The sequence below is a fragment of the Triticum urartu genome, chromosome 6A (assembly GCF_056163025.1).
Source record: "Triticum urartu cultivar PI428250 chromosome 6A, HENAU_Tu73, whole genome shotgun sequence".
NCBI lineage: Eukaryota > Viridiplantae > Streptophyta > Magnoliopsida > Poales > Poaceae > Triticum > Triticum urartu.
In genome coordinates, this window is record NC_141878.1 from 597430887 (window position 1) to 597443592 (window position 12706).

Sequence of the window (12706 nt, forward strand, 5' to 3'; positions counted from 1 at the left end):
TATACTGCTTTAACGATCCGTGCACTTAGATTGTCCAGGGTTTGTAAAATTCTCCGAGCCTGTCGGTCCGGCAAGGAGAGATTAAAAAGCTCAAAATCCCTAAACCCTAGACCACCCATAAACTTTGGTTGTGTCATTGTTTCATATGAAACCCATGCTGGTTTGTGTTTACCGTCCTTGCTACCCCACCAGAATTTCCTTATGAGAGTAGTACACAAGCCCCTCAGTAGGTTAAAACATGACATAGAGTAAACCGGAATTGTTTGAGCTACGACTTTAAATAAAACTTCCTTTTCTGCAACTGACCAACTTTTCTCGATCCATCCAATCACCTTGTTCCAAATTCTATGTTTTAGATATTCAAACGAACCATTTTTTTGAAGATCCAACATCAAAAGGCAGACCCAAATACATTCCACACAATGATTCGTTTGGCACATGAAGATGTTCTTGGTCACATTCCTAGTGTCATTCGGACAGCCCTTACTGAAATATATTGATGATTTATCCCTATTGATGTGTACCCAGAAGTCTGACAATAGTTAGCAAAAGAGATACTTCTTCCGCCCCCTCTCCTAGCGCCTTGAAGAACAACAGGTTGTCCTCGGCAAACAAAAAGTGATCAACCGGTGAAGTCGACTCTGCCATTTTAATGTCTGCAAGATGTGACGACTAAACACTAGATTTTAAAAGGCCCGATAGTTACACAGCAAAAGAGGTACTTCTTCCACCCCCTCTCCTAGTGCCTTGAAGAACAATAGGTTGTCCTATGCAAACAAAAGGCCCGATAGTTACGCAGCAAAAGAGGTACTTCTTCCACCCTCTCTCCCTAGTGCCTTGAAAGACAATAGGTTGTCCTATGCAAACAAAATGCCCGATAGTTACGCAACAAAAAAGGTACTTCTTCCACCCTCCCTCTTCTAGTACCTTGAAGAACAATAGGTTGTCATATGCAAACAAAAGGCCCGATAGTTACACAACAAAAGAGGTACTTCTTTCACCCCCTCTCCTAGTGCCTTGAAGAACAATAGGTTGTCCTATGCAAACAAAAGATGATTAACCGGCAGAGCTGACTCTGCTATTTTAATGCCTGCAAGAAAAGGTGATTAACCGGCGGAGCCAACTCTGCCATTTTAATGCCTGCAAGATGTGTGGACTGAACACTAGATTTTAGGAGATTTCAACCAGTAGGAACATCTGATGCGGCCGAGCGGCAGCAGCGGTTTGCTCACAAAAATGGAAAAACAAATTCCTGTGTTGGAGGCATGTGTTGTACAGCAAGTAGAGGTATGTTTATGTACCCAAATTGCATATTTGCACCACCTCCAAAGCTTGTCCAAGAAAATCGCAAGCTCGATACATATCGTCAGGCAGGTTGGAACAAAATTGTATGTAGTAGCATAGTTCTGCTCAAACATTCAAACCTCAGGTAGGCCACAAGCATAATATTACATCAGTTTCCAATGCCAGGGAGTACATATCATACATAGTCTCTGTATGTCTGTGTGAGCACCTTCCCCTATGTCCCGTCCTTTTTCAAGGTTTATGTCGTGAGCATCTTCTTGTACTCCTTGAACGTGCCCGGGAACGGGGCGACCTTGCCATCGGTCACCGCCCAGAGCTCATCCACACTCCCCGTGATCAGATGCTCGTCGTGACTCACCTGCAAAACAGTACCATTCCGTTAGGACGACGCTATACCTTGACACGTAAAAGGAACACATCCATACAACTTGGGGCAGTGTGTGTATGTGTTCTTACCATCAGCACTCCTCCCTGGAATATGAGCAGACCCTGGATGAGCGCCTCCACTGCGTCGAGATCCTGCAACACACAAAAATTCACGATGTCAGGAACTGTTGTTACCATGGTTTCTCATCTCTGCTTATACTAATGGTCAAGGAGGGAGGGGGCGAGGAGGGAAGATGAGGTGGTTCACTTACAAGATGGTTAGAAGGCTCATCAAGAAGGATAATGTGCGGCTTCTTGAAGGTGATCTTCGCGAACGCGACCCTACTCTTCTGACCACCTGTCATTGCAAATGCGCTTTCATTAGGATCAGGGCATTACTAAAACTACACAAGTAGGCGAGCCCTTTAACATAATCTCTCAAAGCTGAGGGAAGCTTCAACTCGTCGCAGCTGCCAATAAGCTATGAGCTAAATCCATCTAGGAGACAGCTGTGCTATTATGTACCTGATAAAGTGTACATAGATTGGAGGGCAAGATTTCCTGTAACACCGAAGGAACCCAAATGTGACCTCAGTTTCTGTTCAGGTACACCCTGCATAGACAATTTTTCTATATTAGAGCAGAAATTTGTATCAAGTCAAATACCAAAAGGAGGGTAATATTTCTTTTTTCTATATTACAGCAGAAATGTGCATTTAAAGTAAATACCAAACAGACCATAATACACTTTCTTTATATCAGGGCTGAAATGTATATTCAAGTTAAATACCAAACAGAGCATACTACCCACTAACCCACCAAGTGAATATCATGCTCTACTAAATCTAGCATTTCATCGCCGCAAAAAATCATGATGCTTGAGCTTACCGGGAAGCATCTCATCATGTACAAAAGCGGGTTCACCGTCAAATCAAGTCCATCAACATGATGCTGACTGAATACAGCCATGCGGACCTGTAAAAGGAACAAATAAATCAACAAGCCACAGATAGGACGGTGCAGAAAAAGAGAGTTCATTATACAATCAACAAATAAACCACCAATCAACAATGATATCAAAATGATTGTATCACTTGTAAGTGGTTTCATTATCCAAGTAGAGTTCACATGTGTGATGTTTCAAAATTTTCTGTATAATTTCACAATGGCATGGATACAAACATCATAACACCTTGGCAAGAGAAGTAGGAGATGCCGACAGCCAACACTGGCAGCTAGTCACAGTTATTACACACTCATGGAGAAAGCAGTACAATTGTGCAGAACCAGTAAAATATCTAGAGTGTAGCTCTAGAAGGATAAAGCACCTTGGGGGAGCGAAACACTGTTCCCGAAGTTGGCTGCAGGTCTCCAGATATTAATTTCAGTATAGTGGACTTCCCGATACCGTTTGAACCAACCACTGGAAACAATAAATCAAATGTGAGGAAAAAATGGACAAACCACTGAAGCAAAAGCTAAATATTATTCTTCACAGTAAATAAAATATGACTGGAACAAATAATTCATACTTGCTATGCGGCTGTCGAGGTCGATACCAAAATTCAAGTTTTTAAACAAAATAGGCCCTCCAGGATAACCAAATGACGCATCACTGCACAAATCGAACGTATAAGCATTCATTTCAACAGATAAAATCGAGTAAAACAAATTCATCGCTATATGATATAGGCATATAGCTATCTCAAAAGAGAATGTGTATACAACTAACAGCTATGTCTTGATAGAAATGGTAGAGTAGTTGATCAAAATAAAAGGGAGTAAAAGAATAAGAAGCCATGAACCATGAGGTTCGCATGGGAAGAGCAGAACAAGCTTCCATAAATGGTAAATAACAAGGGATGAGAACTGAAACCTGAAGCTAATGATTGGTGGTCCAGGACGGTCATCTGGAGTTGGAAATTCGAATTTATAGCTGCAAATGATTAACCAGGCAATTGCTAAGTCAATGGTAGACAAAAGACCAAATAAAACAGATTTAGGGAGCCAGCATACTCTGGGTCACTAACAACAGCGTCAACATGTTCCATTCGCTCCAATGCCTGAGACAATGCAAATAAATAAGATGAGGACAAACATCAATTTACTCACTGAACAAGCATGTAAATAATTATTAGTTGGGTGCTGTAAATCATCTGTAAATTGAAACAACAACAAAAGTTATGCATTGTACGATGAGGTCATGGAAACAGGAGCAAGAAAATGTACCTTGATTCTTGATTGAACAAGTGATGCTCTCTTTGCATTGTATCTGAACTTGTCAATGAATGCCTACAAAAGAAAATAGATCAACAAACCTCATCCCTGATCTTTCCAAAAAGATCTAGCTGCACTGTACCTAGTTCAATTTTACTTTCACCTCTGAGCTAAGATCAGATATAGTTCTTTGAATCTAAAGTTGGTATCGTGTTCAAGCGTAAACAATGCAAGCAGGACCTAGGTCAGACTGTCACACAAGCTCTGCTTGCCTACAATTGCTATTGCTATTACCATTTCAAGCTAATGAACATATTCGGTAATGCAAGCAGGACCTAGATCAGACTGTCACACAAGCTCTGCTTGCCTACAATTGCTATTGCTATTACCATTTCAAACTAACAAACATATTCGGTACTGTATAATTCAATAGCATAAGACCAGCATAGATAAGCTTCTATGCTAAACAGAGTAACATCTTGAAGAGATATGGTGCACTAGAAAGTCAGAGGGCTAGTGGGAAATTACTGCATGCTCTTGAAAAGGAAACTATATCAGACCTTAAAACATATGTGGTTGATCACATTGAGGTGCAAACCACCTTTCAACTCTCTCTCTTTCCTTTTTTTGACACTATCAGCACAATTTTCTTTTAAAGTGTTTATTAACGTACTTTGAGGGCTAACCATACCCACTAAAAGCAGAAACCAACCTGCATGTGTCCTCTGGCCTTCTCATTTGTTTCGAAGGCTTTCATCTGATTCTTGAGGTGCTCCTCCCTTGTCCTCTCAAATGTGTCATAGTCACCTTTGTAAGCATGTAGCTTCTTACCATGTAGGTGAAGAACGTCGGTGACAACCTAAGAAATGTTTTCCCTCAGTTATTCAGTTATTAAGATGAAAAATATGAGTTAAGCAAATTATGTCGATATTAGCTACTGCATAATTATACTGTGAGTTCATACCGTATTCAGAAACTCTCTAGCGTGGGACACAACAATGAATGTCTTTGGCCACTTCAGGAGATATGTTTCTAACCATAACACAGCATGCAGATCAAGATGATTCTGCAAAGTGGTGGTTTGTTAGCATTAGCATGTGGCAGCAAGAGAAGAGAAGCAACATTATATTCTAAACTCACTGTTGGCTCATCAAGTAGCAGTAAATCTGGCTCAATGAATAGAGCACGTGCTAGTGCTATTCTCATCCGCCATCCTCCTGAAAATGATTTTGTATTTTTGCATTGCATTTCTGGAGTGAAACTGAGACCCTGTAAAGATTTCAACCAATCAGAATAGTTCAATGTTAGTATTTAGAACTATAACTCTTTAAAGCAATGTAAGTACTAGCTACTAGGAGAGAAATGGCAGCAATGACATGCTGCACAAATGGGACAACAAGAACAAATCACAAAGCAATGGACATCAACAAAAGAAACATACCGCCAAAATTGATGCTGCACGAGCTTCTGCTGCATCTGCATCAATGAATTCAAGTCTCTTGTATATCTCCTCAAGCCTCTTGCTGATAGAATCTTTGTCAACATCACCCTTGCTCTTGTCTAGGTTCTGTTTGGACTCTGCATCATACTCTAGATCTTTCTGCATAAAAGTAGCAGACTATAAGCAAATCAACAAAAAACGAAAAAAGAGGGTGAATCACCCAAAAGAGAGGAACACATTAGCAAAGAAAGGCATGTAAAAAGCTGATGAGTGCAGTAGTTAACCAGTAATTGACCCAGCTGGGCCTCTTCTTGCATAAGCTGGACCCGTTCAACATCAGCATTCAGCACACACTGCAAAGCTGTTGTGTCATCACCCGTGACCTCTTGTTCAACGTGCAATATTTGGCAGTTCTTAGGAATTCCGTCGATTGCATGTTGAGCCATAGCTCTGAGAAGAGAAGTCTTTCCAGTACCATTTCTTCCAACAAGACCTGAAATGGTATGTAAATAAACTAAATCACTGAAGGAAAAAAGGAATAGGAACTGATACAGCAATATTTCAAGGGGTAGAGATGCTTGTATGCCCAAGAAGTGATACTTTAATATTTGTGTTCCCTTGTTCCAAAGCTATTTCTAGAGAGTTTCTACACACCACATAGTTTTCTATTAATAAAATAAGCAATGAGATCATCCTAAGCAGGCAACGTGTCCTGAGCAGGTGGGACCCTAGAGAGCCTCCTCAATAGGTGGACATATGTAGTAAGCTAATTCTTAACTCACCATAGTGCCTTCCAAAAGCGAGCGTTAAGGTGACATCTTGAATAAGATCACGACCTCCAACAGTAACACTGAAGTTCTCCATATGGATATCCCTAATGGTTGTGCCACCCACATTACTGTGATTTACATAAACTGGAGGCATTCCAGCCCTGAGCGCCTCCATTTCGGCAACATGCATTTGGTACTGGGCCTGCACGAACAAGCAAACGCGCCATACCATATACATCAGGTTTAATAAGGAGGGAAGGCATTTTCGTTCAAATTGCATATATGGTTCTGTCAAAGTGGGGAAACATGCTAAGCACTAGTATATTTCTACTGAAATTCGTACTGAACAAATCAATGACATGGAGATTTGTCATCTGGCAATCTAGGAGTGAGCAGCTCACCTCTCTTTGCCTGTCTTCTTTTCTCTTGTTCCGCTCGAGCTTGGCCTTGTCGCGCGAGGACAGCAAGGGCGCGTCGAAGATATTCTCTGGCTTCTTGGGGGCGACCTGCTCCTCCATCCCCGCGTTCATGCGCAGAGGCGTGGCGAGGCTCCGCACGGCTGCCTTAGGTTTGACGATGCCATGGCTTCCCAACTTCTCACAGAGCTTAGTGCAGACCTATATCATACCAAGAAGGAAGCAAAAAGGCATCAGGGTCATGCTGGATCATAATCAAACTATTCACCTACTTCGCCACCCCTGAATCCGTCTGTGTGCGTGCACGGGGTCGTAAAGGTCGGTGACTACTAACAAGTAAAAGTCATTACAGAACACATCAGGGACAGGTTGAGCTAGACTGCAGTTATAAACGGATGGCTACCGAATGATGTTACTGTGACTGAGCGCTAATTAAGCTAGGTTTTCTGGCATCCAAGACATGAAACAGGTGGTGGCATAGGAAGCATACACCGAATCGAATCTAACCTGGAACCGAAACCTAGGGGGCATGAAATCGAAGCTCTATCGAATCAACCCAGATTGGGGAAGCGAAATGGCGACCGGATTGATTGATTGGGCCGGCGCGGGGATGGGGGTGGGGGTGGGGGCGGGATTGGGGGCGGGTACCTCGAGGCAGTGCTCGCGGTCGTAGACGCAGCGGGCGTCGATGAGGAGGTCGCCTAGGGCGTCGAAGATGCCGTGGCCGTCGGGGGGGCCGAAGTCGAAGTCCTGGTCGGCGAGGACGTTGGCGATGTAGGAGACGATGGGCTCGTCCACCTCGTCCACCACCGAGTCGCCCAGCACCTCCCGCACCACCCCCATGCTCGTCTCCACCAGCGCCGCCATCGCGGGTGCGTCGAGCGGCGGCGGCGAGGCAAACCCTACTCGTCGCTCGGCTCGGGTCGGTCGGAGACGGTGGTGCGACCTCGCGGGCTGCCGGCTTGGGTTTAGCCTGCCGAATGCAGCAGCTCGTCCAATCCAATGGATGGATGGGCCTTCGGGTTCGTGGATCGTGAGGATTCCGCGTATGGAGGCCCGTCGCAAGGTCCAGTTTCAGACGCAAAACACACAGAAGGGCTTGAACGGATGAAGTGTTTTTTCCTTCGGCAGCATTTGGCGTGGCCCACTAAAAAATAGAGTTTTTTTTAATGAATCTCATATAGTATATGTTTTTTAAAGCTCATCGGAAGATTATTCATGAATGTCTCAAAAAAAGGAAGATTATTCATGAGAATAAGTACCAAATCCCGTTATCTGTTCTTTTCTTTTGCATTAACATTCCTTGAGGAGTTGAACCGGATGAATTCTCAATTGCCTCCCGTGCGCCGGCGCAAATGATTCCACCATACATAAAGATAAATTTTAATGGTGTGTTTGAAAAAACGGGAGACAGGGCATTGTTGGGCTTTTAGCCAAGAAAGGAAGTGGAAATATTTTGGGTGCCTCGACGAGGGTTTTTGCGGGAGCTCCTAACCGGCGCTCTCAGCGCAGGTTTAGTATATGAGCGCTTGGTGACGCTATTGGGCTGGCTCAACTAAAGTTCAATCGACGAAGGAACTCGAACGTGATGCAATAATTCGCTCGCTCACTTCTAGTTGGTTGGCTGATTTTTGAAAAAATGAAAAAAAAACTTCGTGAATTAAAAAATGACAGATTTTGAGAAAAATTCATCAATTTTGGAAAAAAATCCATAATTCAAAAATAGTTCATTGATTTTAAAAATAAGTTCATGAATTTTAAAAACATTCATCAAAAGTTGATAAAAGTTTATCTACTCCCTCTGTTCCCAAATATAAATGTTTCTAGAGATTCCAACAAGTGACTAAATACGGAGCAAAATGAATGAATCTACACTCTAAAATATGTCTACATACATCCGTATGTTGTAGTCTATTTGAATGTCTAAAAAGACTTATATTTAAGAACGGGGGAGTATTTTGCAAAAAAAAAATATAACTTAGAAAAAAATTCATTGATTTTGAAAACAAATCATGAGTTTAAAAAGTTCATCGATTTGAAAAAAAGTTCACGAGGTTCAAAAAATCAGTTCATGGATTTAGGAAAAAAGTTTATCTATTTGAGGAAAAAGATTGCAAATTTGAAAAAAAGGAGGAAAAAAGGACAGATAAAGCAGGGAAAAAAAGAAAGAATAAATGACGGAAAAACATGTAAGTAATCACACTGTGTGGGGTGGTCAGGTGGTTATCGTGTTGATCACACATCTCACGCGTCACGAGTTTGAATCCCATCTCTCATGCATTTTAAAATTGGCTTTCGAGATTTTGAATTTTTCAATTTAGCTCTTTTGGCTCGTCAGTCCTGGCATCTACTGCAGCAGCCAGAGTCTTTCTGTGCACGCATTTTAAAAGCCATATACTACCCCAAGTACATGCACACTTACTGCTGAACTGGGAAGCAGACCGTCTCAGATTTGGAGGACGATTTTAGAAGGTCGGGATGTCCTCAATCAAAGCTTGATTTGGAGGGCGATTTTAAAATTGGCTTTCGAGATTTTGAATTTTTCAATTTAGCTCTTTTGGCTCGTCAGTCCTGGCGTCTACTGCAGCAGCCAGAGTCTTTCTGTGCACGCATTTTAAAAGCCATATACTACCCCAAGTACATGCACACTTACTGCTGAACTGGGAAGCAGACCGTCTCAGATTTGGAGGACGATTTTAGAAGGTCGGGATGTCCTCAATCAAAGCTTGATTTGGAGGGCGATTTTAAAATTGGCTTTCGAGATTTTGAATTTTTCAATTTAGCTCTTTTGGCTCGTCAGTCCTGGCGTCTACTGCAGCAGCCAGAGTCTTTCTGTGCACGCATTTTAAAAGCCATATACTACCCCAAGTACATGCACACTTACTGCTGAACTGGGAAGCAGACCGTCTCAGATTTGGAGGACGATTTTAGAAGGTCGGGATGTCCTCAATCAAAGCTTGATTTGGAGGGCGATTTTAAAATTGGCTTTCGAGATTTTGAATTTTTCAATTTAGCTCTTTTGGCTCGTCAGTCCTGGCGTCTACTGCAGCAGCCAGAGTCTTTCTGTGCACGCATTTTAAAAGCCATATACTACCCCAAGTACATGCACACTTACTGCTGAACTGGGAAGCAGACCGTCTCAGATTTGGAGGACGATTTTAGAAGGTCGGGATGTCCTCAATCAAAGCTTGATTTGGAGGGCGATTTTAAAATTGGCTTTCGAGATTTTGAATTTTTCAATTTAGCTCTTTTGGCTCGTCAGTCCTGGCGTCTACTGCAGCAGCCAGAGTCTTTCTGTGCACGCATTTTAAAAGCCACATACTACCCCAAGTACATGCACACTTACTGCTGAACTGGGAAGCAGACCGTCTCAGATTTGGAGGACGATTTTAGAAGGTCGGGATGTCCTCAATCAAAGCTTGATTTGGAGGGCGATTTTAAAATTGGCTTTCGAGATTTTGAATTTTTCAATTTAGCTCTTTTGGCTCGTCAGTCCTGGCGTCTACTGCAGCAGCCAGAGTCTTTCTGTGCACGCATTTTAAAAGCCATATACTACCCCAAGTACATGCACACTTACTGCTAAACTGGGAAGCAGACCGTCTCAGATTTGGAGGACGATTTTAGAAGGTCAGGATGTCCTCAATCAAAGCTTGATTTGGAGGGCGATTTTAAAATTGGCTTTCGAGATTTTGAATTTTTCAATTTAGCTCTTTTGGCTCATCAGTCCTGGCGTCTATTGCAGCAGCCAGAGTCTTTCTGTGCATGCATTTTAAAAGCCATATACTACCCCAAGTACATGCACACTTACTGCTAAACTGGGAAGCAGACCGTCTCAGATTTGGAGGACGATTTTAGAAGGTCGGGGTGTCCTCAATCAAAGCTTGATTTGGAGGGTGATTTTAAAATTGGCTTTCGAGATTTTGAATTTTTCAATTTAGCTCTTTTGGCTCGTCGGTCCTGGCGTCTACTGCAGCAGCTAGAGTCTTTCTGTGCACGCATTTTAAAAGCCATATACTACCCCAAGTATATGCACACTTACTGTTGAACTAGGAAGCAGACCGTCTTAGATTTGGAGGGCGATTTTAGAAGGTCGGGATGTCCTCATTCAAAGCTTGATAAGGAGAATAGGAGATGGAACTATGAGGCTTATTGCTTGCCTCATGGCCAATCCACCAACTTTGGTTAGCGACTTGATTGATGGTACAAACGCAAACATGGAGAAAGGACGTCAATGAACAAGTTTTCATCGTGACATACTCAAATGTTATTCTAAGCATACTGCTACGCACAATGAGAATGGACGACTTTTGGGCATTGAATCATGAGAAAAATGGGTTGTTCTCAGTCCCCTCAGCATACCGATGTTAGCTTATATGAAAAACACCGAGAGGATTGGCTAGAAGGTAGGGCGAGTACATCAAATCGTCAATTAAAAGCTAAATCATTGACATCTTTAATTCTTTATGAAAAAAATGAAAAGAAAAAAAGAGAGAGGGCGGGGGATAGGAACAAAAGGCCAGAATAACCAAAGGAAAACCATATCAAAAAAAGGTGCATGCAAAGCTTCCTTATATATCGCAGTGAGCGTTGAATAGGAATTCGAGGCGTTCCACCCTTGTTTCACTAGCGCCTGCCAGTGGCAAGCTGTCAGCACACACCCTTAGTCCCTATCATTGGTGACATGGAGTGCTTGCATGGCCTAGCAGTGCTAGTTTCACGCTTGCGCTATCATGAGCATATCAAGAAGGAATCGATGGCAACCGCTAACAGCTGGTAGTGAAGGTTCAATCGTGATCACCAATTGCATGCGCCTATATAATAGCTACTAGGTCTAGCCAGTTGGAGTAGGTGTAAATCGGACACTACTATCGAAGCACCCTTTGCGGGCCGGACCATTTCTACTAACAGTACAGGGTAAGTTAACCCATCAATGGTATCGTTCACCACTGACGGGCACGCGGGCACCTGCTAGCAGTGAGTCTAACACGGGTTGGAGCGAGTTCAAGGAAGTTGACATGCTTGTAGGAAAAAACATAATGTTTGGTTCCCAGCCATAATCCTGAAGTTGGAGGCGCACAAGGCAACAATGAATGTGCAGAGCAATAGTAGCACCGTATGATGACTGATGGGCTTGGTGCAGGGTGTTCTGGGCTCGACAAGCGCATCCTATTCTTTTGCTAGCACCACCATCAACGGTGTACATTCTGCACCACTGACGAGGCGTGTGTATGTGTAGGGGGGCAAGCAATGCAACACATGCACCAAGAGCGTGCATGGAATGCTACGCGATCGAGCAGCAGGCATGCGACCAGCGCTATCGCTCGACCGACACAGATCATTTACCTTTCTCTTTCTGAGTGATGGAGGTGAGAATACTATGGAAGCACCTAACAAGGGGGCGCCCCTTGGAAGGCTCCGTAGCAGGCATTTTGGGGAGCCGTGAACACGTCAACTGGCAAGTCCAGCGGCCGTCAGTGTCGACCGTTGAACGCACCCGAGAGAGCATATTATCATTTTTGTTTTTTCCTGATTTTTTCTTGATTCTCCTGGTTTTTTTTAATATTTCGGTTCACATCTGGGAGGAGCGTGTGCTTTCCATGCGAAGCATATTTTTCTTCACGCGTGAAGCACATGTGTGCTTCTTGCATGAAAAGCATAGTTGCACTTCATGGGGATGCACAATTGTGCTTATGTGTTTTTCAAAAGATATATGAATATTTCCTTCACATGTAAGAATCCTTCCGGAATATGAGGTAATTCTTACTGTTGTACAGGAACATTTATTTTTACATGCAGGAAGACTTATGAAAATACACACGCCCACTTTTTCATAAACACAAACATTTATTTTATTTTGATACATGTGAACATTTCGCATCACACATGAACATTTCTTTTTTGCATACAGGAACATTTAAAAAAACTGCTAGACATTTTAATAAGTAGATGAAAAAAAATCATGGACATGGGCATATTTTACAATGCCTTACAATTTTACTCATTTACTGAAGTGATTATATGAACATTCTATACTTTTTCTTACTTTTAGATTTCTCTGTGTTTATCAAGAAAAAAATGTGTAGAAGGCCGAAAAATAGCGCTCGTCAGCCCGCAGCCCATTCCGGGTGTGGAAAGCCCATGTGAGCGAGGCCCACATCTTCCTCCGCTCCGCTGGATTTCAGAGACGAGCA

General features: G+C 42.7%; 1 protein-coding gene across 1 annotated transcript; it reads right to left on the reverse strand.

The window, feature by feature from the left end:
- Nucleotides 1-1270: 1270 nt before the first annotated feature.
- Nucleotides 1271-7484, reverse strand: ABCF3 (general control non-repressible 3). The gene is made up of 18 exons (XM_048681082.2): nt 7164-7484; nt 6501-6716; nt 6112-6301; nt 5614-5822; nt 5330-5488; nt 5029-5157; nt 4853-4954; nt 4601-4747; nt 3901-3963; nt 3688-3734; nt 3548-3607; nt 3204-3286; nt 3000-3094; nt 2560-2646; nt 2197-2284; nt 1944-2029; nt 1762-1824; nt 1271-1663 (listed from the first exon to the last, which is right to left on the reverse strand). Exons 1-18 carry the CDS (start codon nt 7380-7382, stop codon nt 1544-1546), a joined length of 2163 nt encoding a protein of 720 aa, XP_048537039.2. The 5' UTR covers nt 7383-7484; the 3' UTR covers nt 1271-1543.
- Between the last annotated feature and the right edge of the window lie 5222 nt (nt 7485-12706).

Excerpts from the sequence above, each read along its gene's own strand:
- ABCF3 (XM_048681082.2), bottom strand. The coding sequence starts at position 7,382 with ATGGCGGCGCTGGTGGAGACGAGCATGGGGGTGGTGCGGGAGGTGCTG. Across the intron at positions 5,823-6,111 it reads CGCTTTTGGAAGGCACTATG|GTCTTGTTGGAAGAAATGGT; the intron begins GTGAGTTAAGAA and ends ATACCATTTCAG. Across the intron at positions 1,825-1,943 it reads ATGAGCCTTCTAACCATCTT|GATCTCGACGCAGTGGAGGC; the intron begins GTAAGTGAACCA and ends TGTGTGTTGCAG.